The sequence below is a fragment of the Vulpes vulpes genome, chromosome 15 (genome assembly GCF_048418805.1).
Source record: "Vulpes vulpes isolate BD-2025 chromosome 15, VulVul3, whole genome shotgun sequence".
Classification (NCBI taxonomy): Eukaryota; Metazoa; Chordata; class Mammalia; order Carnivora; family Canidae; genus Vulpes; species Vulpes vulpes.
The window spans coordinates 76,215,679-76,242,889 of NC_132794.1; the positions used below are offsets into that span (position 1 = coordinate 76,215,679).

Sequence of the window (27,211 nt, forward strand, 5' to 3'; positions counted from 1 at the left end):
TGTGATCATTGACCCTCACCTGTTGTCCATTTAACAAATGACCTTGAAGAGTTCGTATAATCTTGTCTTTGGTAGGAAAATGGTAGACCCAGAGTTCGACTGGCTCTTGCTTATAAAAGTTAGACAGATTATAGAGCAATAGCAGGGCTCACAGGCTTATTAGCATGAAATACTGGCTGATCCAGAGGGAGATGCAAGAGTGATGGTATTGTTGCTGCAAATGATTGTGGGAGACACTTGTGAGTATTGCACAGTAAATCTGCACCTTCCGTGGACACTCAGTTTAAGGGGAGGCTTCCTCAGGATGGGGCTTCCGCAACACATGTCTAATAGGTGCATTCATTTTAATATGCTTATTCATTGAATAGGCTTGATTAATTAGTACATGTCACCATCTGGTACTTAGTGAGACTATTCATTTTTAAAATGTTGAAATTGCAGGGAATGGTGCACACCAATTAAAATCCTTTTAAATGGATTGTGTTGGTATAAAGTATACGTGCAGGAGTACCTCATTGGAATTCAGCATGCATCTAAGGGTACATACATCAGCCTGAAGTCAATTAGAACAAAGGAAGTCAAGAGAAGAGAAAATGAAAGAAGAGCTGTCCTTTTTCTGAATGTGTCTGCTCATACATTGGGCTTTCTCTGTTTGTTTTTCTGTTCTTCCTCTCACTTGTCATGATTGTCCTCCAACTTTTTATTTTGGATTCTTTCTCTTTCACCCTCCATTTTTGTCTTTTTGTTTCTCACTTTCTCTCCTTCCCATCTCATCATTCTCCAGTCATACATTAAAATAGAAGAGGAATAATTTTATGTAGTGATACAGTAAAAATTGTGTCCATTGAAAGAATGAGTTCTAATTGTCAAATTTTCTGGATAATTGTGAGCTCAAGCTCATTAAACATTAAAATGTTTTAGTTAGAAGAATCATTTGGTGTTTATGTAATCTACATTTTTTAAAATGCATATTAAGATTTGGGTACTTTTTCAACTTCTATCTACCTTTGTTTTCCAAATTTGCCATAATGTGGATATATTTTATAATTAAACTTTTAAATAATAAAACCATTTGTATGAAAATCTTTCCAAAACATTTCACACTTGTATTGTTTTCTTCCCTCTTTACATAGGATACTCAACATAATTTAACATTTTCTTGATATCTTGCTAGAGTCACGGTTAGTCACGGTGCCATTCTGGAAAAGTGCAGTGATGCCCTTATGGGATTTGGGCTGTTTGTCCCACACTGAGATGCTTTCTGTAACTCTTAAGTTTTTGTATTTTTCTTTCTATCCATTTGCAGTCAGGTAGTCACTTGTCACTTGCCATTTCTGTCTGAACGCTTCTGTCCCATTTTAAGCTTTTAGGTCTGCGAAACCAGATAATAAAAGCATTATTTATTTGTCTGTTTGAGAAGTATATGGGTGCCAAACCTGAATAAGAAGCTAAGACTAGGCCAGCCTGGGTGGCTCAGCAGTTTGACGCCTGCCTTCAGCCCAGGGCGTGATCCTGGAAACCCGGGATCGAGTCCCACGTCGGGCTCCCTGCATGGAGCCTGCTTCTCCCTCTGCGTGTGTCTCTGCCTCTCTCTCTGTGTGTCTCTCATGAATGAATAAATAAAATCTTTAAAAAAAAAAAAAAAAAGCTAAGACTAGCAAGTGAGAAAGAGGAAGTTGTATACAGACAGCCTAAGTACCATGTGATGGGAATTATTGGGAGGAAACAGTTAATTTTAAGAGGAAGATCTGCAGCTTCACAGGGGACTTGGCATTTGACTAAACGTGGAAAGTTTTATAGAATTTTGAACAGTTGTTATATGGGTAGACATGTAGGAAATGATAATTTAAAAAATGATAAGCCAGTATCAGGCACAAAAGAAAGAGCACTATGTTTTGTCTTAAGGAGTCCAAATGTATTATAGAGCCAACTGAAAACCACTATTGACTGCATGAAGAAGTAAGTAGAGCAGTAAACTGTATTTTAGAGGAATTAAGAGATAACAAGATACCATCCCAGTACAAAAAGTGATGAAACTGAGGACTCAAGTGATGGCTAGAGTTGTCAAAGAGAAAGTACGGATTGGAGGGACAGAGCCTGTCAATTAATTAGTAGCACAAGAAGGACTTGGGGGAGGGGTGGTGGTGGTCAACACTGACCCAGCCTGAATGTCTGCCAGTATTGTGATACCATTAATTGTTATGGTGCCCAGAACAAGGTGGAGCACATTTTGTAGGAAAGGTAATTCTATTTAGAGAGGTCTAGTAGGCAGTTGGAAACTGAAGTCTGGAGCATCAAAGCACAAGATGTGCAGGCTCTGGGAAGTTATTCCCAAATACTACATATTTGGGAATAGACAGGATCACAGAAGAAATTATTAGAAAAGAGTCTTTTTAAAAGAGTAATAGTGGAAAGGGCATTTGGGCACCTTTGTGGGGAAGCAGTGGGACATAAATATCTCCACTCAAATTAACATATCTCAGCTAATAGTTAAGTGGATAGAGGTTGCATAAATCAAGGGGAGCACGAGAGAGACTATTAGGGTTCGTCAAATTATAAGTAGAGCGTTCAGTTTTATTTCTGTACAAACAGTACCAACAAAACTGATCTAAATTGATCAAATTAAATTTGTCAAAAACAAGAGTAAAGAGTCTAAAAATGAGACCCTAAGGCTCTTTCCTACCTTGTCTATTTTTCAGCTATGCCCTGAATAGATAATCTTGCCAGATAATTATTTCCATAGAGAAGAGTTGTTTCTTATTATATATGAGAAATGCTTTTAATTGTTTGAGGTTATTAAAGGGCTCTGACTGCAACTTTATTTCTCCCACTGTTAAATTTGTTTGAATGATTCAAATTGGCATTTTAACCCAAATTTGCATTCACATTATCTTTTGATTGTAAATTTTCAGAAAGGCTTTAAAAAGGCTTTAAAATTCATGTTACCAGACAGCATGTTCACTATGTTAAATACATCTTTGTATCTCTGCGTGTACAATTTAATCTTTACAAAAAGAAGACCTGAAAGGGTATATAGTAAAATTTGGGGCTTGGGGTTTTGCTTGTTTGTTTGCATATCTTTATTTTCTGATTGCTTACAATCTAAAAAATTTAGTTATTTTTATTTAAAAAATGTAAGTATCATAAGACCTATAGAGTGTGAGTGACTTGCGTAAAGCAAAATTTCATATCTAATTAGTAATGGCCTTGAGTGTTCGTCTTTGCTTGTGGGGGTCAGTTCTACTGCTTGGTGAGTTGTTGTGGTAGGAATGGCAGTGCCATCCAGTGCTCCTGGCAGCCACGAGGACCAGGGATGCAGCACCTCCTCAGGAAAAGTGGGCATGCGGCTTGTGGCTTTTCGTCCAGAGAAGCATGGGCTGGCTCTAGGGCTCCAGTGGTACGGACTGCCGGCAGGTACCTTCACTAATAAGGAGAGTAAAGACCCAGCATACTGTTGGAAGGGTGACTTAGCTTTTCCTCTGCCAGATTATGGTCTTGGTTATTAATATCCTCTGACTCCCCAGAATCCAAGCTTCTGCTGTTTGTTTGTTTCTGAGCTGTGGAGGGAGAGGGAGAATCTTAAGCAGGCTCCACGCCCAGTGCAGGGCCCAGTGCAGGGCTCGACCTCACAAGCCTGAGTTCATAAACTGAGCCAAAATCAAGCGTCAGTTGCTTAACTGACTGAGTCACCCAGTGCTCTCTGCTGTTTTCTAAGAGTAGCCCTGTGGAAACCTGTTGGCATGTGCTCTTGCCTGTCTGGATGAAGCATCCTTCGTGCTCCATCACTGGCCCCATCCCTTCAGTTATTCAGCCCAAGTTTTATTCTTCTGTGTTCATTTTGTAGTAAAGAAAAGATAACTAGAGAATTGTCACTTTACCTTTTTCCTTTCCTCCACTTCATCCTGAATCTTTTATATTGTTCTCACCAAACTATTTGCACTCAAGATTTAGAATTAACTTTATATAAGATAATAGCAATTAGGGCAGCCCGGGTGGCTCAGTGGTTTAAGCACCTGCCTTCAGCCCAGGGTGTGATCCTGGAGACCCAGGATCGAGTCCCGCGTCGGGCTCCCTGCAGGGAACCTGCTTCTCCCTCTGCCTGTGTCTCTGCCTCTCTGTCTGTGTCTATCATGAATAAATAAATAAAATCTTTAAAAAAAAAAAGATAATAGCAATTAATGTATTTTTTTAATGGGGAGAATTTTAATCACATCTGTGGCTTTGAACTATGTTTGCTATTTTCATTCAGGTCTCAATTTTCTCATTATTCTCTACAGTCGAAGTAATATAAATGGTTGCTAACTTAATTCTCTACAGTCGAAGTATGCCTCTGGGAAAATCCTCTTTGATCTTTATGTTGAGACACGCCAGAGTCATTTTGTCAGTCCCTGTCCCTTTCCACCAATGTCCCACTAAGTTGACAAATGTCCATTTAGCTTCTCAAATCAGCGCCTGCCCATTATTCCCTACTGCCACTGTGTTAGTTTGGGGCCTTACCTGCTCTGGTTTTATAATAGTTGTACTAGCCACATTGCCTCCAACCTTGCCTCCTGTCCATGTGCCCTCTTCCATGTGCACCTGAATTCTTAAAGCACAAGCAGTATCACATTATCACATTATCCTGTTGTTCAGCAACTTCTTCCTGTTTTTTTTTTTTTTAAGATTTATGTATTTATTTATTCATGAGAGACACACGGAGAGAAGTAGAGACACAGGCAGAGGGAGAAGCAGGCTCCCCACAGGGAGCCCAATGTGGAACTCGATCCCGGATCTGGGAATCACGCCCTGAGCCGAAGGCAGGTGCTTAGCTGCTGAGCCACCCAGATGTCCCAGCAACCCCTTCCTGATACTCTCGGACAGCATCTTTTAAGACTAATGTAAAAAAAACACAAGTCCAAAACGGAATGCTAAAGTTTCTTCACAAGGCAGCTTAGAACTTGGAATGCATTTTCCCTGAGAAATAATAGGTAGTAGATTGGTGTGCAAGTTAGCTAAAACTTTTCAATTAAACCATTCACGGTAATTGAGACCCACCAGCAGAGTTACCAGTATCTCCATGGAAATAGCATAGCCCAACTGATATATCAAGGTGGCGTTCGGATGTGTGTGGAGGGTGTTGGAAAAGATCACTCCCCTTTCCTGTCCTCCACTGATTTAGAGATTTAATAAAAGAGGAAAGAACTAATATTAATAGACACTTATTATGAATTAATCTCTGTGTTAGGCACTTTATATAGTTTGAGCTATAACTGATATATAACATTGTGTAAGTCTAAGTTGTACAGTGTGTTAGTTTGATACATTGATATATTGCAGTATGATTACCACCATAGCATTAGCTAAAGCCTCTGTTGTGTCACATATTTATCATTTCTTTTTTGGGTAGAACATTTAAGATCAGTCTCTTAGCAACTCTGAAGTATATATAATACAGTATTGTTGACTATAGTCCCTAAGCTGTGCAGAACTTACTCATCTTCTAACTGTAAGTTTGACCAACACTCTCCATTTCTCCCACCCCTCAGTCCCTGGTAATCACCACTCTATTCTCTGTTTCTATTGAGTTTGACTTTTTTAGATTCAACATATAAGTAATATGTCACAGTATTTGTCTCTGTTTGACTTATCTCACTTAGCATAAGGCCCTCAAGATCTCTTCATGTCACACTTTCTTTCTCACGCTACGTTATCTTTATCCATTCATCTGTTAATAGACACTTGTCTCCGTATCTTGGCTGTTGTGAATGACACTGCAGTGAACATAGGAGTGAAGATACCTTTTGATAGTCTGTTTTAATTTCCTTTGGATATATACCCAGAAGTGGGATTGCTGGATTATATAGTAGTTCTATCTTTAATTCTTTTGAGGAACCTCCATACTGTTTTCCATAGCAGCCAGACCAGTTTATATCCCCACCAACAGTGCACAGGACTCCTTTTTCCCCACATCCTTGCCATCACTTGTTATCTGGTATCTTCTTGGTGATAGCTGTTCTAACGGGTGTAAGGTGATATCTCCTGGTGGCTTTGATTTGCATTTCCCTAGTAACTAGTGATGGATATCTTTTCATGTACCTCTTGGCCATTTGGATGCATTCTTTGGAAAAATGTCTTTTTAGTTTTTTCCACCCTTTTAAAAATCTGTGATTGTGTTTTCTTGTTACTGAGGTGTATGAGTTCTTTATATATTTTGAATATGAACTCCTTATCCAATATAGGTTTGTAAATATTTTCTCCCGTTCTGTAGTTTATCTTTTGATTTTGTTGATTGTTTCTTACGCAGTGCAGAAGCTTTATAGTACGATGTGGTCCCACTGATCATTTTTTATTTTTGGTGCTTGTATTCTGGTGTCATATTCAAAAAATTGTTGCCAAGACCAATGCCAAAGAACTTTTAACCTCTCTGTTTTCTTCTAGAAGTTTTATGGCTTCAGACCTTATATTTTAAGTCTTTAATCCTTTTTGAATTGAATTTTGTGTGTGGTGTAAGATAAGGATTCAGTTTCATTCTTTTTGCATGTGGCTGTCCAATTTTCCCGTCTCCATTTATTGAAAAGACTTCTTTCTCCATTGTATATTGTTGGCTTCCTTGTTGTGAACAAATTGACCATTTATATGCATGGGTTTATTTCTGGGCTGTTTATTCTTTTCCATTGGTCTGTTTGTCCACCAGACTCTTTTAATTACTATAGGTTTATAGTATAGTTTGAGTTTCAGGAGTGTGATGTTTCTGGCTTTTCCTTTTTCAGGATTGCTTTGGCTATTTGGGATCTTTTGTGGTTCCATACAAATTTTAGAATTGTTTTTTCTGTTTCTGCGAAAACTGCCATTGGGGTTTTGATAGGGATTGCATTGAATCAGAAAAGAAGAAATAAAATTGATAAAATTATGAGGGACGCCTGGGTGGCTCAGCGGTTACGTGTCTACCCTCATCTCAGGGTGGGTCCCTGGGTCCAGGGATCAAGGCCTGTGTTGGGCTCCCTGTGGGGAGCCTGCTTCCCCCTCTGCCTGTGTCTCATGAATAAATTTTAAAAATTATGATATGTTTTATATGTAGAAAATCCTAAGGACAAGCCAAAAAACTGTTGGAACTGATGAGTGAATTCAGTAAGGTCCCTAGAGACAAAATCAATATACAGAAACCAGTTGTGCTTCTGTATACTAACAACAAAAATATCTGAAAAAGAAAGAAAAAAATCCCATAAAAATGAATAAAGTATTTAGGAATAAATGTAATCAAGGAAATGAAAGATTTGTATAATGCAGACTGTAAAACTTTGATGAAAGAAGTTCAAGGAGACACAGACAAATGGAAAGATGGCCTTTCCATTTGGAAAGGATTTGGAAAAGCATTTGGATTGGAAAAATTAATATTGTTAAAATGTCCATGCTACTCAAAGCTATCTATAGGTTTAATGCAATCCCTGTGTATTTTATCTTAATTCATTTTAACAACAGCCTTGTGAGGTAGATGATTATTATACTCCTTTAACAGATGCTTAGCAAATTAATAATGTAAGTACGATCACAAAAAGAATGCTTACCTAAGAGAATATTGGTTTTTTGTTTTGGGTTTTGGGGTTTTTTTGAGAATATTGTTTTTATTTTATTTTTTTTTAATTTTTATTTATGATGTCACAGAGAGAGAGAGAGAGAGAGAGAAAGAGAGAGAGAGAGAGAGAGGCAGAGGGAGAAGCAGGCTCCATGCACCAGGAGCCTGATGTGGGATTCGATCCCGGGTCTCCAGGATCGCGCCCTGGGCCAGAGGCAGGCACTAAACCGCTGCGCCACCCAGGGATCCCAAGAATATTGTTTTTAAGCACTACTTTCAAACTTCAGTAACTTATAGGCTCCTTTTTTTTTTTTTAATTTTTATTTATTCATGATAATCACACAGAGAGGGAGAGGCAGAGACATAGGCAAATGGAGAAGCAGGCTCCATGCACTGGGAGCCCGACGTGGGATTCGATTCCGGGTCCTCAGGATTGCGCCCTGGGCCAAAGGCAGGCGCTAAACCGCTGCGCCACCCAGGGATCCCTTATAGGCTCCTTTTAACTGGTAAAAAACTTCAGTCTTTTAGTGTTGATACACATTATTACAATTTTACTTAAACATGAACAAAATTAGATATAAATTCTTTATGAAACAAACTTAAAAGTTAGGTACAAAAAAACCTATAAAACTAATGACATGCAAATTAACATTATTTTAATACAATGATGGTATTTTGCCAAACTGAATTGCTACTCACAACAGGAGTACAAAGCTGTCTGCCAACCCCAGAGGTGTCTTGGCAGCCTTCATTGCCATTGGTGCCCTTTTCTGCCACATTTCTAAGATGTTGAAAATCCAGGATTGGTGCAATGTATAGTGAGTGCACCATTATTTCATTTTGACCTTTACTTAGTGGGACTGTATCATTTACCTATCAAGTGAGCCTCCTTTTTTTTCTAATTATTCCTTAACAATTAAAATAGTGTGCTTGATGCCAGTTTAGATTAGAAAAACAAATGTCTATGTACATTTGCAATCATGTTGCAAATGCTTAGTTGCTGTGCTTAGTTAATAAGTGGCCATTGCAATGATCCAGCATATATTTATATTAATTTTAGATGTAAACTTTTTCAGTTCAATATTAAAGTTCTTTTGGAAAACTCATAAACCTTTGGAAAGAGATCTTGGATTCCTGTTTGTTAGATACTCTTTCAATGTTTTTATTATTATTTAACATAATATTAATATTTATAACCATTATTTATTTGTAACATTATAAAAATAATTTTTATTTGTTTATTGGAATAAGTCCTCTAAATACTTCTACCAGGAAAGACTGTTACATTAGTTTATTATGGTATCTCTTTGAAAGCAATATATTCATATTTTTTAAAGTACCATATAACTCAGACTTTCACTAATTTAAAAGCGCTTTTTCTCTTTAAAAGTCTAAATTATAAATGTTTTACAGAATGTACTGCTAACTGTTTTCCATAGCTGGGGAAGGTAAAATTTAGTTTGGTTGGAAAAATAATACCTCATAGCAAATACATAAGTCCCGCAAGACAATAAAGCCTCTAGAAACTGAGAAGTGTGGTAGCAAATGACATTATTCTTCCTCTGATGATGCTGCTATAAACATTCTAGTGGACTTCTCTCAGAATAATTGACTGTTTTGTTGGTCAGAAACTTCCTTCCCAACTTCTTTTCCCCCTTTCTCTTTTTATTAGCTTTGAATCTTGCACTGTCCTCATCTCCCCTCTTTCTTATTCCCTTATTTTATTTTTAAGATTTTATTTTTTTTTTAGTACTCTTTACACCCAGTGTTGGGCTGGAGCTTACAGTCCTGAGATCAAGAGTCATATGGTCTACCGACTGAGCCAGTAGGTGCCCCTTTATTGCCCTGTTTGATACCAGAGATCACCTGTCTCTTCACATCTCAGCTGGTCTGCAGTCTGGCTTTCTTCATCGACAGTGGGCTCCATGGTCTTGGGCGACAGGAAGGAAGGATGCAGCAAGGCAACTTCTGACAGCATCTCACCGTCCACTTCTCAATAAGCTCCTAATAGGGTGGCTCCTGAAAAATCATGCTTAATTTGCCTCCACATATTCACTCTGAAGCACAAAAAGCACAACTTTGGGGCAGCCAGCTAATTGTATGTGCCTGTTGGTTTACTCGTAGCTTCCTTTGCTGTGAGCACACGGATCCTGCCCACCTCAGAGCTGAGCTGGGAAGGTGTGAGTTGTGCCTACTTCTGATGCTTCTTTGTCCATGTGCTGGGTAGTGCTGCTGCTGCTGCTGCTGCTGCCGCCGCATGGACTGCATTTCAGGTACCAGCAAGTTTACGTCTAAAGCAGCCTCCAGTTACCATGCACGGAGAGCTGTACCATTCATAAGCACACGTGCGTTCATCCATCCTGACAGTCACTTACCATGTGACCTTGAGCCAGTCTGTTTTTTCATTACTGCAGTGAACCTAGTGGTAGTGTGTACATCATAGGTCTTTTTTTTTTTTTAAGATTTTATTTATTTATTCATGAGAGACACAGAGAGAAAGAGGCAGAGACACAGGCAGAGGGAGAAGCAGGCTCCATGCAGGGAGTCCTTTGCGGGACTCTATCCCAGGACCCCAGGATCATGCCCTGGGCCGAAGGCAGGCACTCAACTGCTGAGCCACCCAGGGATCCCCCCATCGTAGGGTTTTCATGAGAATTAAGAGTTTTCATACGTAAAATGCTTCAAATGGTGCCTGGCTCTTAGTTGTAAGATGCTAGCTAAAATTATTATTATTCAGCAAGCATTTATTTACTATTTGGTATATTCCAAGCAATCCAAGAGTTGGAGAAGTGCAAAGGACACAGCCTTGCTGTGTAACTTCTGTAACTACCGCACCACATGGTGTTTAGGAGGTCAGGTGAAGCCTCATCACATGGGTGAAGTTTGAACTGGGTCTTAAAGGCTAAATAGTTCTGGCAAATGAAATAGCATCAGAGGCAGTACATTCCAAGCAGAGGGAGCAGCTCGTGATCAGAATAAAACTGGGAAAGATTGTGGGGCCCTTGGCTATTGTTAGATGAGATTTTAGCCTCTTCTCCGATTCATAGCTTTGTAAGCAGGAGCTCTGAGGCGGGTTCAGTGTAGCTTTTGGAACTTATAATCTTAAAACTAGTTATTAACAAGTTAATGAGAGTAATTATTATTACTATTTGACTGGCTCGTCAAAGACTGTGAACTCCGTGAGGTGGGCGCTAAGCCGCGTCTTCACGGGGCGCGCTTGCCATGGCTCCCCGGAGGCGGCCACCCCGTGGCAGGGCAGAGCGTGGCCGGGAGGAGCTGGCGTTGGAACAGCGGAAGCGGATGGGCTCCCTCCTCTCAACAGAGCTTTAGTTAAATTTTCCAAATTAAGCAGGTCTGACTTTGCCTTAGTCTATGAACAGGAGAACCTCACGTCTTAAGATCTTGCCCGGTGCTGTGATGGCAAAGAAGGGATTTTTTTTTTCTCCACGGAGGGGTGGGGCCGGGGGTCAGATCTCAAATTAGGAGGGTTCCTCTTACTCATGGAATTTCCATTTGTGTTCCAAACTAAAGCTGTTTTATCTCCCGCAAAGGCTTTTCCTGCCGCTTTGCTTTCACTTCCTCTTCGCCCGTTCAGTCCTGGACCAGGGGCTTGGCAGGGGCTTGGCGGGCAGCCGAGCTACGGGCTCAGCAGTGTCGCCGTGGAACGAGGAAAGGTTGGGAGCGGTGGTGGGGAACACGCGGCACAGTGTCCTTCCTTGTCTATATGGGGAGCCCACTTGTTCCGTTACAAAAGCCTAATGAGAACTTGGACTTGTTCATTTGCCCTAGGATCCTGGAGATGGACCACTGTGCGGGATGACATAGAGGCGGTGGCTCCTCCCCGACAGTGTCCTTAAAAGCCCGTGTTCAGCCCTGAGGACTCTGGACTCTGTCTCTATGGCAGTGGGACAGATTTTATGATGAAAGATAATGGCCTCCGGAGTCATAGGATTGGGAAGGAGCTTAGCACTTCATTCCCCGTCCTCCTTTGTTATTAACAGATTCTCCTTGGGTGCCTTTAGGAAATACTCCATATATGATGTCTAATATGCCGCCTACACAGTCTCCCCCTCCACCGACCGGGAAATTACATCCAGCTTGAGGAGCTCCAGCTCTTTGTGCGGGCCTGTTTATTCCAAGATTGAAATCCAGGGTGGATTTAGTCGTTTTGTATCAAATCTGCTCGGAACTGTTGGACTCGAAGCAAACTAATTATTGTCATTGTCTGTATAGCAGTAGAGAGAGTGAAAAACAGTAATAAGGTCTTAAAAAGCTGTCATGACCTGAAGTGAAATAGGCTACTCTTCAGTAGCCTCATCTGTATCCTGAAGGGCTTTGGTCTTGAAAACTGTCAAACACGAAATCGGATTTTAGATCGTGGAATCTCGGTTAGCTTCTCGGGGCAGCTCCATTCAGCACTCTCATCGGCCATTCCATCTGTAGGATTTGCTTTGAGATTGTAAGGAATGTGGAAGCAAAGGGGCTTTTCTTATTAAACACTCCATTTGGGTACTCCATATCAGACCTGTCTTGGCAGAGAAATAGAAGGTACCAGGTAGACTGTCCTATTTCCTTAAGTGCCTCAGGAGACATATATTTTCTTTCTCAAGCATAACTTTGGCGACTAGAGTTTCCCAATTTGGCGGTGTCAGGTTGAGCAGACAAAGTTGCTAGTTACCGAGTGCCATTGAAGTTATTTCACAAAGGCAGTAAAGCCCAAGAATTGCTCCTTGGACAGAGCTACATCCGATCTGGTACGGCTTCTCTTTCTGAGAGCCCGTTATGAGTTAAAATAGTTTTGACAGTGGCTTTAAGTGCACATCTTTGTCTCCAAACATAATTAGTGTTGAAAAATGAAGGCCTGCCAGTTAGGGCTTTGTGGCTTAGACAGCAGCTCCATCTGGTGCTTGCTAAAGGTGTTTGCTTGATTCATCTGTTGGTTTTTTTTGCAGCAGCATGAATACAGATGTACACAGTATTTGTAAAAGAATGCCAAATCCAGAGTCTCAATTTTATTGATGGCTTTCTATTGCACACAGCACTGACGTAAGCTAATTGTGTTCCCGGTGAATCTCATCTGTCTGTCCTGATGATAACATGATAGCTGCTAATCAACTCAACAGCCATCTCTTGACTGAATTAACTTACTAGCACTCGATGTGGGGAACTATTTTGACTATTATCTACCAGGCTTGAAAAAGAAAATATACTGTACTACTTATTTAAAAGAGAAGATTGAATCCCTCTCTGGTCAATGGTGGATTTAACTGCATTAATGAGATATTAGGCCAGAATGCCTTTTTCTGTTTAATGCCACATACTGCTAAGTAGATAGGGAATGTCTTTTTAAAAATAATTCTTGGTGACTGATGTGAACTACCCTAAATTATTGATAGAAATTACTTCCACATAGTAGGATTACATGTGATTTCTGTTTTCTATTTTACACTTTGAGCATATATAACAAAAGAAAGAAATCTCGTGTAACAAAAGAAAAAATAATTTAAAACAAACTGTAGTGTATAGGTTGCTATAGCCTTGAGTTCAGATCTTTTGTCATTCATCATGTGGCCCTTTTAGGGGGCTTCAGCTTTCCTCAGCCATAAAACAGTAAGATTGAAATGGAGCCTACCCAATTTTAACCTTCTTAGTTTTGAGATCATCTACCTTTTTTCCTGTCTCTTCAGCCTCTCCCACTCTCCTGGGTCTTTTTCCAATATTAACATTCAACATGATCTCATTATTGTCATCTTAAACTAAGGAAATCCTTTCTGGGCCACCAGCCCTTTCTTCTGCTTCCCACCTAAACTTCTTCAAAAAGCTATCTACAGTTATTCGCTCTTTAACTAACCGCATTCTCCTTTCCTTTCCATCCCCACTGCTAAACCAAAATAATTAAAGCTAAACTCGCCGGTGAGCTCATGTTGCCAGGTCTAATGGGCACATGTAGATCCTCATTCCTCATTACCTGTCGGTAGCATTTCAAATAACTGTCTTCTCCTCCATTAATGAAATCTCATCTGGCTTCTGTATCATCACCATTATGGCTGTTATTTTGAGTTTTCTTTTTTTTTTAAGATTTTTTTTAAATTTTTTTTTAATTTACTCATGAGAGACACAGAGAGAGAGAGGCAGAGACACAGGCAGAGGGAGAAGCAGGCTCCACGCAGGGAGCCCAACGTGGGACTCGATCCTGGGACCCCGGGGTCACGCCCTGAGCAGAAGGCAGACACTCAACTGCTGAGCCACCAAGGCGTCCCCCCGCTCTAGTTTCTTTTTAGCCTGGATATTCCCATAGTAATTCCCAAACAGACAAGAACAGCATAATTATGTTCTGTGTTCCAGACTTCTAAATTCAACTGCTTCCTCTATTACATGGTAACAAAATATGGACTTAATAACAGTAGTCTCTAAAAGTCACACCTCCTCCAACATGGTTTATTTCAGTAAATGTCCCTACAAATCATTTAAATACATAAGCCCAAAATCTCAATACCTATTACTCTCTCCAGAATCTAATCATTCATGCATCTACGTTTCTCTGGCTTCCCTGATGCCCCGTCCTAATCCAGGTCCTCATCATATCTTATTTTGCTCACAGCGGCCCTTTGAACAGCCTCCTGGATTCCTGTCGTGTTTCCCCCCAATTTATTTTCCATATAACAACCAAAGCTGTCTTTTGTTTTTTGAGTCACATGTTATTGAGGTTTGATTTATGTACAGTAATAAATCTTTCTTTAGTGTCAAATTCAATGAATTTTGACAAATGGATGTAGTCATCTAACCACCACCGTACAACATTTGGATTATTCCAGTTTTTGCCTATAAACCTTTGTGTACATGCTTTAGTGTAAATATAACTTTTCATGTATTTTGGGTAAATATCTAGGGGTAAGACTGCTGGGCCCCACGGAAAGCTTACATTTAACTTTATAAGAAACTACAAACTCTTTTCCAGAGTGGCTGTGCCATCTACATTCCCATCAGTGCCATGTGAATTTCACTTGTTACCACATTCTCCCTAGCATCTTTTCATTTTTGCTTTAACTGTAACCATTCTAGGGGAGGCATAGTGGTAGCTCATTGTAGTTTCAATGTGCATTTCTGTATGACTAAGGATATTTAGCGCCTTTCACAAGTTTATATGCAATCCATATATCTCTGCTCAAACTTTTTGCCTTTAAAAAAAAAACATCAGATTTGTTTTCTTTCATTGAATTTTGGAAGTTCTTCATATATTCAGGATACAAAGTCCTTTGTCAGATATTTACTTGCAAAAAATTCTTCATCTGTAGCTTGTCTTTTCATTCTTTTATCAGTATCTTTGTCAGAGCAAACATTTTTAATCTTAATAAAATCCAAATTGTCTTTTTAAATGGATCATGCTTTTTGTGTTGATCTGAGAACTCAGCCTAACTCAGGGTCACAAAGATTTTCTCCCATTTTTTTCCTCCTAAAAGTATTATAGCTTTGCATTTTATACTTAGATCTATGATCCATTTTGAGTTAATTTTTGTGTATGAGGTGTGTGGTATGAATGAAGTTTACTTTGTTGCCTATGAATATCTAATTGTTTAGCACATTTGTTGAAAAGAATTTTCACTGCTGTAGGCAAATATCAGTTGCCTGTGTTTGTACAGTCCTATTTCTGGACTCTACTTGTTCTGTGTCTGTGTTGATCTATGTCAGGGGTCAGCAGAATTTTTCTGTAAAGAACTAGATCGTAAATATTTTAGGTTTTACAGACCAAAAGGCAAAATTGAAGATACTGTGTAAGTACTTGTATAATAAGATAAAACATATTTCTGAGAATTTTTTTAATAAAATTGAAAGTATAATAATTAAGTACAATTTTCTGAAACGCAGCTCTACTAATCCAAAGAATGGAATTCTTTTCTGGGAGAGAGATAACATTTTGCTTAACTAGGGTGCTAAGTTAGTGTTTCCTCTCATCAAATGTGATTACAGATTTCATTTATTAATGCATATGTGTAGTGAAACTTGACATATTTTTATCTCTGAAAAATATCTTTTCGCATGGGTGATACATGTAGCAGTAGAAACGCCACAGTTTGTAGAGTGCTTAAAAAGCCCTGCAAAATGATGAGAGTGCCACATGCAGTCTGTCAGAACTACTCAACTCTGCATCATAGCACAAAGCCACCAGAGACAATATGGAAACAAATGAGCCTGGCTATGTTCCAGTAGAGCTTTATTTATGGGCACTCTATTTGGGATTTCGTATAATCTTCACTTGTCACAAAATACCATTCTCTTGAATTTTTCAATCATTTAAAAATTTTAAAAGCATTGTTAGCTTAGGGAAAAATTTTAAAAGCAGGCAACAGGCTAGATTTGGCCTATGAGCTGGTATTTGCTGGCCCCACTCTCCCATTTATTTTTCTATCCTTGGCCAATAACCCATTGTCAGGATTACTGTAGCTTTATGCTAAGTCTTGAAATCAGGTAATGTGAGTCCTCCAACTTTGTTCTTTTCTGAAATTGCTTTGGCTAATCTAGTTCCTTTGCCTTTCTGAATAAATTTTAGAACTAGCTTGTTGATTTCTACAAAAACTTCCTGCTTGGATTTTTTTTTAGAATTATGTTGAATCTACAGAGCAATTTGGGGGAAATTGGCACCTTAAGAGTACTGAGAGAACTCGGTATCTCTCTCCATTTATGTAAGTCTTTGATACCTTTTTATCAGCGTTTTGTAGTTTTCTGCATAGAGATTGTACATCTTGCACATATTTTATTAGACTTAAGCCTAAGTATTTCATGTTTTTTGTTCAGTGTTGTCTTTTTAAAATGCAAATTGGATCATGGCATTTGGCGTTTCCCCTGTTTAAAATCCTTCAGTGGCTTCCCACTCCTCTTAGGATAAACTCTGTAATCTTTAAAAGCCTAAATGGCCCTACGTGATCTGGCCCCTGTTCTTTTTCATCCTAATTTTATGCCTTTCTTCCCCTGCTCAAAACATTCCAATCTCAGACTAGCAGGAAATGGTTTTATCAACCAAGGAATAGCTCTGAGAATGTCTGAAAGACTAAATAAATTTTTTCAAACAAACACTTGAAAAGTATGTTTTAACCATGTTAAAAAAGAACCATTTGATGATCCCCAACAAAAAAGGAACTAGAGTTTTGGCCAGGTTGTTGTGCTCTCTGTGTGTAATACTTTGATCTTTAAGTCTGTACTTCTTCCACTGAGGCAGAGTACTTTATGAATATTACCCACCAGGGACTAAGCTCTGTGTGTGCATGCATATACACATACACACTTGAGCTAAAGAAAACATCATTTCCTTCTTTATGAACATCCTGAAACTCGGGGGGAAAAGCTGCATTTCTGATCCAACCAAGGATCCTGTCACTGTCCTTGTACATGACAGGGACATAAAGTTAAACTTTTCAGCCATTAAAATAGTTCTTACATGAACATGCCCACTGCCAACTTTATTATAATATCCACATTAGAAATGTAACACTGTAGTGATGTTCTGTGAGAAAGTCTGCAGCTATGTGCCTAAGACAAAAAAGAGTCATAAGATTAGTTTTTTTTTTAATAAACCAGCACATTTAGTTAACCAATATTTATTCATCTCCTTATGCTAGACACATTGAGTTGAATAAGATATAGCCCAGACCTTAAGGAGGCTCAAAAACTAGTGGGGAGCCAGACAATTAAAAGTGAAAGTGCTTGTTCGTGGAAGTATGTCTTTGATAGTACCAAGGAGAAATGAGTAGCTCAGTGGGATTTACAGTGTAATAAGACTAGTTGATGTTCAAGACATAGGGCTAGAAGGGAGGCAAGGACCGTATCATGAAAACCTGAGGGGTTTTTATCCCACCCTAAAGTTCAGAGGTTCTGACATCTTAATGCACATAGACCTTGTTCCAAAAAAAAAAAAAAAAAAAAAACCTGGAGAACTTGTTTAAAAATCAGATTCCTGGATTCTTCTTCCCTCAGAAATTGACTGGGTAGGGCTAAGGTGCTTCCCTGAGTGGTTCTTATTTAGCTGGCAACCCCTGGTCTGCACGCTGACATTTGGGAGTCAGTGCATTAGGTAAGATTAAGCCACAGACTAGTTAAGGTAGGTAATAAGTTGCTCATCTTAGCATTTTAGAAAGGTGAATTTGATAGTAGTACAAGAACAATAGAATCACCTGAGAATCTCATTAAATATGAATTCTGATCCAGTCGATCTGGGGTTGTACCTGAAGATACTGCATTTCTAACAAGTTTCCAAATGAGGCTGATATTCCTTGTCCGAGGCTGGATTGGAATGGGGTGAGACTGCAGGCTTGACGACCCATTAACAGCCTATTACAGGAATCTAGGCAAAGATGGTGAGTCTCTGAACTACTAGCAGGGTCTACTAATGGCAAGAGAGAGTTCCAGTGAAATGTAATAGGTCAAATTGGGAAGACTAATTTAAGGAGTTAGTTAGATACAGAACTAGATAGAAGTGAGGGAAGCAGTGTCAAGATTGAGCTTGGCGGGCAGCCCAGGTGGCCCAGTGGCTTAGCACCGCCTTCGGTCCAGGGCATAATCCTGGGGTCCCGGGATCGAGTCCCACATCGGGCTCCCTGCATGGAGCCTGCTTCTCCCTCTGCCTGTGTCTCTGCCTCTCTCTCTCTCTCTGTGTCTCTCATAAATAAATAAATAAAATCTTAAAAAAAAAAAAAAAAGATTGAGCTTAGCTATCTAAGTAGATGGTAGTGACATTAAGTTAAATAGGGTAAAGACAGAAGGAGGTGGCCTGGTGAGGAGAGGACAGCTGCTTAGAGTAGAAAAGTCTCCTAGAGTTCAGAAAAGAGGTAGCCAGAGGATTCATCTTGAATGCATTGAGATTGAGGAGTCCATGAGATACCCAAAACTGAAAGTGTGGGTAGGAGAAGAAGACCTACAGTGGGCTAAGAAGTGTGCATCTGTCAGGCTGGCAGATGGTAAAAAGAGCAGTTTCAAAGGCCTCCCAGAAGGATAAGGTCTCAGTGTCTTTGCCACATAGATTATAGTTCAGTGAGAGGGTACAAAATTAAGACTGCAAAACAGACTTTCCAGAATGCTGATTGGCTAAAGAGAGTTCAGAAAGTGCTCAAATTAGTTTCTCTCTCAATCTTTTTTTTTTTTTTTTAAGATTTTATTTATTTATTCATGAGAGACACAGAGAGAGAGGCAGAGACACAGGCAGAGGGAAAAGCAGGCTCCATGCAGGGAGCCCGATGCGGGACTCGATCCCAGGGCCCCAGGATCACGCCCTGGACTGAAGGCGGCGCTCAACCGCTGACCACCTGGGCTGCCCTCTCAATCTTTTAATTTAAGAAAAAGTTGATGAATGGAGTCAATTGTTTTAAGTCATTCATTATGATATGCTTCCAGAGGGCCTTTTCCATTTAGATTTTCTTTTTTTTTTCTTCTCCCACAGATCACACTTACAAGAGCTGCTATGATACCTAGGGGAGGTGAAAACTGATGGATGAAAATTTTGCCATGTACTGAAAGGAAAGCATTGTCTGTGAAGGTCCTTTTTTAAAAATGTCTGCTTGTAACACCTTTACTGAACACGTTTGGAAACCTGGTGAATGCAAGAACTGCTTTAAACCTAAAAGCTTGCACCAGCTTCCCCCAGATCCTGAGAAGGCACCCGTCACCCATGGCAATGTGAAAACTAATGCCAATCACAGTAATAACCACCGCATGAGGAACACTGCAAATTTCCGTCCTCCTGTGGCTAAAAAACCCACTATAGCTGTGAAGCCCACTATGATGGTAGCAGATGGGCAAAGTGTATGTGGTGAACTTACTATCCAAGAACACTGTGAGAAATCTGTCATCATAGGATGGAACCGAAACAGGACGGCCTTGAATCAGAAACCACTTAATAATAATAATGAAGATGACATTGAAGGATTTAGCCATGCCCCTAAGCCTTATGGCAATAATGATAGTGCAAAGAAGATATCAAATAACAATAATGGGCTAACTGATGTGTTAAAGGAGATAGCAGGCTTGGATGCCGCCCCTCAGATAAGAGGGAATGAAACAAACTCTAGAGAGACCTTCTTAGGAAGAATAAATGATTGCTATAAAAGATCATTGGAAAGAAAGCTTCCCCCAAGCTGCATGATGGGCGGGATAAAGGACACTCCAGGCAAGCACGTGATTCTGAGCGGGAGCACAGAAGTGATCAGTAATGAAGGGGGCCGGTTCTGTTACCCCGAGTTTTCTAGTGGTGAGGAAAGTGAGGAAGATGTACTATTCAGTAACATGGAGGAGGAGCATGAGAGCTGGGATGAGAGTGATGAAGAGCTGTTGGCCATGGAGATTCGCATGAGAGGGCAGCCCCGGTTTGCTAACTTCAGGGCAAATACTTTGTCTCCTGTTCGATTCTTTGTGGACAAAAAATGGAATACGGTCCCACTGCGAAATAAGTCTCTGCAGAGAATCTGTGCCGTCGACTATGACGACAGCTACGATGAAATCCTGAATGGCTATGAAGAGAACTCTGTGGCCTCGTATGGGCCGGGAAGCATTCAGAGCATGGTGTCCTCTGACTCTACGTCGCCAGGTTCTTCTCTAACAGAAGAATCACGTTCTGAGACAGCCAGTAGCTCTTGCCAGAAGGTCTGTAACGGAGGAGTATCTCCTGCTAACCCAGGAGATCCTAAGGACATGAAGGAAGGGGAGCCCAGCTGTGAAAGTCTGTCTAGTGATAATCAGGAGAAGGAGTCCTCACAGGCCCCCAAAGGCTCAGTCAAAGCTCCAGAAACACACAAAGCAGTCCTCGCTCTCCGACTGGAAGAGAAGGATGGCAAGATCGCTGTACAGACTGAAAAGCAAGAAAGTAAAGCCTCTACTGACATCGCTGGGCAAGCAGTAACCATAAACCTTGTCCCCGTGGAAGAGCAAGCAAAGCCTTACCGAGTCGTGAATCTGGAGCAGCCGCTGTGCAAGCCATATACTATCGTGGACGTGTCGGCAGCCATGGCCAGTGAGCACCTGGAAGGGCCTGTCAACAACCCCAAGACGAAAATCTCCTCTTCTACTCCAAACTCTCCGGTGACCTCACCTGCGCTGACATCAGGACAAACAGGCGCCCATTTCCCCAGCTCCAGTGCCATCCGGTACCAGGAGGTGTGGACTTCCAGCACCAGCCCACGCCAGAAGATCCCCAGGGTGGAGCTGATCGGCAGCGGGACCGGGCCCAACGTCCCTCCCAGGAAAAGCTGCCACAAATCAGCACCTACTTCACCAACAACTACCAACGTTTCCTCGAAAACGATCCCTGTTAAGTCGCCCAATTTGTCGGAAATAAAATTCAATAGTTACAACAATGCCGGCATGCCGCCCTTCCCAATTATCATCCATGACGAGCCCACCTACGCTCGGAGTTCCAAAAACGCCATCAAAGTTCCCATCGTCATCAATCCCAACGCGTATGATAACCTAGCCATCTACAGAAGTTTCCTTGGGACGAGCGGAGAGCTGTCGGTGAAGGAAAAAACCACAAGTATGATAAGCCATACGTACGAAGAGATAGAAACGGACGGCAAAGCATCCGGTAGCAGCACCGTCAGACCCCCCGAATGTCCCCAAGCCAAGGGGTCCTCAAGCAGCACGGAGCGCAAGAGGGGCTCGGTGGCTCAGAAGGTTCAGGAGCTGAACAGCTGTCTTGGCCGAGGTCCGTCCCCGCCGCAGAGGGGCTCGGGCTCCGGCCACAGCTCGCCCGCCACCGCGCAGAGGACGGCTGCCGAGCCCGGGGCTGCGGCCGAGGGCGCCCAGGGGCGGGAGGCGCCAGGCCCAGGCGGCCCGAGGGAGCCCAGGGAGCCCAGGGACCAGGCCGGCGCCGTGCTGTCGCGGATCGTGGCTTCCGTGCAGCCGCCGCAGGCCGCTCCAGAGGGGCGCCCCCCTGGCTCCGAGCTGCAGACCGCTCCGCCCGACGCTGAGGCCCCGACCCCGGCCCGACCCCGGTCTCTGCTTGCGGCCCAGGCCACGGGCGAGGCCACCGAGGGCCCCCGACCCCGTGGCCGCAGGGAGCCGCCGGCGAAGCCGGGCCCCGGGCCCCTGCCCAGGCTGCTGGCCCAGGCCCGCGGGGAGCAGGGCCGCCGCCCCAGCCCCCCCCCGCAGCAGCAGCCGGGCAGCCTCCTGCACAGGCGCCCGGGGCCGCGGGCCGGGCCGGCCAGCCCGACGAGGGCCGCGGACGCCGAGGCGGCCCTGCTCCCCGACGCCGGACGCCGGGCCCCGGACGCCAGGCCCAAGCGCTGGATATCGTTCAAGAGCTTCTTCCGCCGCCGGAAGGCAGAGGAGGAGGAGGCCAGGGACAAGGGCCGGGAGCAGGGCCGGCTGCTGGGCCTGGACGGGACGGTCATCCACATGCTGCCGCCGCCCCCCGTGCAGCGCCACCACTGGTTCGCCGAGGCCCCGGGCGGGTCCCGGGACAGGCCGGCCCTGATCTTCACGTACAGGTGCGACCCTGCCCACGGCCAGCCCGGCGTGCACCAGCCGGCCCGAGCCGAGCCCCCCGGGCCCGAGAGCCGGGGCCGCTCCTCCCCACCCCGGCCGCCGAGGCCGGCTCCCAGGTAGGTGGCGGGCGGGCGGGCGGGCGGGCTCCGGGGCCTCTCAGCACACGCGTAGATGCCGAGTTGTCTGACGTCCCTAACGTTGTCTGGGAGCCACCTTGTCCAGAAGCAGTAGTCCAGCCTCAGCCGCACCTGCAGCAGGCTCGCCGCGGCCCTGGAGCTGCAGCCGGAGTGGCCGGCTCACGGCACGATGCCAGGGGCCCTGCACGCAGGCCGGCAAGCCCGGGACCCCTCAAGGGCAGTAAGTGCTGCGTTGCTTTGAAATGCTCCGCTAGCGTGAGGAAGAGGCAGGAGCAGGTGGGCGCGTGGTGGCCCCACTGTAGACGGAATGAAGCTCCTCAAATGGTTCGTTCTGGCTTTTGCCAAGGGTTTAGTCAGTTCTGTATGTGTTCCTGTGTTCCGAGGGAATATTTGGATTTTTTTTTTCTGTCTCTGTCTTTCTTCCAAGCATTGTGGGAAATGGGGGAATTTCCTTCCAAAATTGTGGGGTGGAGATGGGGTCCAGCAGCTTGTAGCTACTTAACACAAGGATGACAGAGAACCTGTTACTGAGATTGAGATCCACCCAGCATAGAAGCCTGATAGCAGCTGGCAAGTGCACACCCCAGTCCTCTAGGGATCTGCTTCCTCATACCTGAAAAACTGTTTGCGATCACCTACGTCGGGTGGAGCACACTCCCAGCCTTATGTCACATCCTCACATCCAAACAGCAGCCCTGCACATTGGTTGTATTCTTCATATCAGGGAACAAACCAGAGAGGTTAAGAATTAAGCAGATTTATGTAGCTCATAATTGAGCCAGAATTCAAACTTGGTCTCTCTGACTCCAGAGTTTTTATTCTTCCTATAGTCTCATTGTTTTTTGTTTTGTTTTTTGTTTTATATTTTAAAATGTTTTTTTTCCTTTTTTTTTTAATTTTTATTTATTTATGATAGTCACAGAGAGAGAGAGAGAGAGGCAGAGACATAGGCAGAGGGAGAAGCAGGCTCCATGCACCGGGAGCCCGACGTGGGATTCGATCCTGGGTCTCCAGGATCACGCCCTGGGCCAAAGGCAGGCGCTAAACCGCTGCGCCACCCAGGCATCCCTCTATAGTCTCATTGTCAACACACGCGATTTTTATTTTTTCACTTGTAATCATTCACATAAACATTTATGTTTAGGAAACTTAAGTTTTTAGTTTCTCGTTTGTGGTGTGAGCAAAATTAACAAACTGCCCATAAAAACAAGAACCATTATCCTGAGTTTGTAACAAATGGGATGATTTCCTTATATCCCCAGTACTTTTTTAAGATTTTATTTTTAAGTAACCTCTACACCCAATGTGGGGCTTGAACTCACAACCCCAAGATCAAGTGTCACATGCTCTCCCGACTGACCAAGCACCCAGTACTTGGTTTTGTTTTAGTATTTTATTTATTCATTCGAGAGAGAGAGAGGCAGAGACACAGGCAGAGGGAGAAGCAGGCTCCCTGCAGGGAGCCCGACGTGGGATTCAATTCCAGGACACCAGGATCATGCCCTCGGCTGAAGGCGGCGCCCAAACTGCTTAGCCACCCGGGCTGCCCCAGTACTTGGTATTTTTAAGCACAGCTATGCCCTGAGTAGTTCTTTCATCAGAGTCTAAGTCGGCCTCCCTCTTGTCTTACAGTAAGCCCCCTCTACCAGGCCTGGCCCTGTCTTTTCAAAAGAGAGCAAACTTATGATAGGGCAGCTTTTTGTTAGAACAGTGTAAATAAAAATGAAGTGAATACTTAAGGCCTTCACTTTTTCTAGGAAAAATGTTTATATATTCTTTATGAAAATAAGCTTTTTACGTGACTCCTAATTAGTTGCCAAAATGCTAGCAAGTTCCTGTTTTCCTTAAATCCACGTGCTAGCAAAGCAAGTAGAATAGTGATAATACCTTCCTGGGAAGAGGAGTGTTGCCGTTGGTGGTTGAAGGTGGATGATAGAATGTCATGCTCCGGTAGTAATAAAACCCATGTATTGCAGGTTACTGTTTTATTTAGGAAGAAAGCAATTTAAAGAGAACATGGTTGGAGTTACTTATGTGCGACAGTCCTCACAGATCAATAAATGGCTTCACTCCTCGTTAAGTATGGCTGTGGCGTGTGTACCCGCATCCTGGAAGGCAGAGCCAAGCAGAGATTTGGCCTCTCTCCTGTGGAAGGAGAGTCTCTGTTTTGGCTGCAGGCCACGGTGTGTGGCCCTTGGCATAGCAGACCCCTTTACTACCCAGCTGATACTGTCACAGATTTGCTAACGCAGGAGCCAGTCGTATTTCCAGAATTTACCAGTTCTTAATAAGTAACTCCATGAGGGGCACTTGGGTGACTCAGTCAGTTAAGAGCCTGACTCTAGGTTTCAGTTCAGGTCATGATCTCAGGGCCTGAGATTGGTGGATCCCAAGGCCAGCTTTACATTCAGTGAGGAATCTGCATCTCCTCTCCCTCTCCTCTGAGCCCCTCCCTGTGCCCCACGTGTGCACCACACGTGCACTCACGATCTCTCTCAGATAAGTAAATAAACCTTAAATATCATCCATGAATCCAAAAATGCAGTTGGTTTGCCCCATTGGTTTCAGATTTCACCAGGCATCATAGTAACTCGATAGCTGGTAAAGCAGGGGTTGCCAGGCCCCACCTGGAAGGTTTCTGATGCAGCTGCTCTGAGGTGCTGTGGGTGGGCCCTGCTCATTTGCACTTCGAAACAGTCCCCAGGTGCTGCTGAGGCTGCTGGCCATGAGGCTGCACTTCCAGAGCCACCGATCTCACCACCATTCGGAATCTAGAGATAATGTGCTGTAGTCTAAGTAAAGCATTTTTGAGGTATTAAGCTTTTCTTAGAGACACTCTAGAATTGGCACATTTCATAATGTCTCAGACTAAGGAGAAAAAGAGGTTTTAAATAATTTTTTAAAAACTTTTTGGAAAGTTTTGAAATAAACATGGATACTCATTGAAAAATATACACCACTTGCATTCTCAAAAATTGCTTGATTTACTTGGATACACCATTGATATTTACTTGAAGGAACTCTGAAAGGGAAAAATGTTACTGTCAAATGTCAACATTTGTGTTTCCAGCTTGACAGCAGTCTACTCATTAAATTGCCATCCCACAGCTGGGAACACACTACTGGAAGAAATGAAAATTCAAGTTTTTCTTTAAGTAATGAAGATTCCAAATCCAAACTATAAGATGTGAAAAATACAACTGAAGGCCAGACCCTATAAGATAAGGGACTTTTAAAGCCTTTTATTATGGGATTAGATTGTCATTAAATTCATTTATTTTTCTTCAGGTGAAAAAAATGAGTATCTTAATTGTGCCATATATGTGCCATCGGGACAATATATAGGGGGAAAGATTATCACACCGCTGAAATAACAGGCTTAGGTTTGACCTCACTTCAGCTATTTGTCCGGTCCTTCAGTGTACAGTGAAGGACATGCAGTTAGTTTGTAGTGATAGGACAGCTCTCACATGGAGCCAGTGTGGGGATATAAAGGTGAAATACGTAAAAGACTTCGCACAAGGTCTGGCACCGATTGGGTGCTTCAAGATGTCAGTAGCCCCTCTGCCTTCAATGTAGTAAATGCTAAAGCAGTGTATGTGTGTGGTGGTGCAGGAGCATAAAAGGCAGTGATTAGATCCGCTTAGAAGAGACTTCTCAGAAATGAAATACAAACCAGATCTTAAGAGACAGATAGGATTTTTCCTGCTGCTTGGGAAAGACACTGTAGGCAAAGGAACAATATATGCAGAGTCACAGAGAAGATGATAGCAGATTCCAGACCGATGGCTGGAAAAGGATAATGAATAGACCGGTGGCTCTTCAGATGAGGTCAAGGCAGGATCAAAATGCAGTGTCACCGTTTTCATGATAAGACATTATTCTTTTCACTGCGTTGACATTTGCACTGATGGTACAAAAACAATAATAGGTAAAAGTGCGTGTACCTTAACACAGCTCAAAGCTGTGGTGTAATATTATACAAATAGTTTTAAAACAGTTCCATTTAAGCATGTCCTTGATGGAGTAGTAACTTCTATTAAATCTCAACCATTGAGACTATGTCCGTTTAAAAATTCCATGTGATAAAATGGGAAGTACACATAAGTTACTTCCATTGCATACCAGAGTACGGTGGTCATCACAAGGAAAAATAGTTTGAGGTTCAAGGTTTGAGTTACAAGGCTGAACTAGCCGCCTTTTTCACGGACTACCCTGAAAGAACAAGTGGCGGACCCTCTCTGGCTATTCAGACTTGAGTGTTTGGAAGATATTTTCTTAAGAACGAATATAGTAGGAAGCCTCTGACTTCAAGGAGAACAACTGACAGTATTTGTTGTCAATTATAAGAAAAGTTCAGGCTTTCAAATTAAAATAAGAATTTTCAAAAACCTCTATCTGTTACCATGACCTTGACAGCTTCCTAATACTTAGAGATTTTTCTGGGATTGGTGGTGTCAGTATTTGCATAAAAAGGTTCATATAATGAAACGTGTCAACATTTGGAAGATCTGCATAACTCAGTGAACTGGTGATTTCCAAATGACCCAATGTACAGTATTACAAAATAATGCATAAGTAGAAGATCCATTGAAACTGCAAGTTGGGGGGCATCTAGCGGCTCGGTCAGTTAAGCGTCTGCCTTCAGCTCATGTCATGATCCCGGGGTCCCGGAATCAAGCCGCGTGTCAGGCTCCCTGCTCAGCGGGGAGTCGGCTTCTCCCGCTGCCCCTCCTCTGCTCATGCACGCTCTCTCTCTCTCTCTCTCACACACACACACACACACACACACACACACACACCTGCTCTGTCTCTCAAATAAATTAAATCCTTAAAAAAAAAAAAAAGAAACTGCAAGTTGGACCAATAGATTTTTATTTTTTTAAGATTTTATTTATTTCTTCATCAGAGACAGAGAGAGAGGCAGAGACACAGGCAGAGAGAGAAGCAGGCTCCATGAAGGGAGCCTGATGTGGGACTTGATCCCAGGTCTCCAGGATCAAATCCTGAACTGAAGGCGGTGCTAGACTGCTGAGCCACCCGGGCTGCTCGGACC

At 42.6% G+C, this 27,211-nt stretch overlaps 1 protein-coding gene across 10 annotated transcripts in view; it reads left to right on the top strand.

The window, feature by feature from the left end:
* The window catches only part of PEAK1 (pseudopodium enriched atypical kinase 1), a 294,851-nt gene that overhangs the window by 206,521 nt on the left and 61,119 nt on the right, over positions 1–27,211 (top strand). For all 10 annotated transcript variants that reach the window (XM_072739138.1, XM_072739143.1, XM_072739141.1 and 7 more), the window contains one exon: positions 18,981–22,134. In XM_072739138.1, the coding sequence (XP_072595239.1) occupies positions 19,091–22,134 (3,044 nt within the window). In that variant the 5' untranslated portion in view covers positions 18,981–19,090. The remainder of the gene's footprint in view (positions 1–18,980; positions 22,135–27,211) is intronic.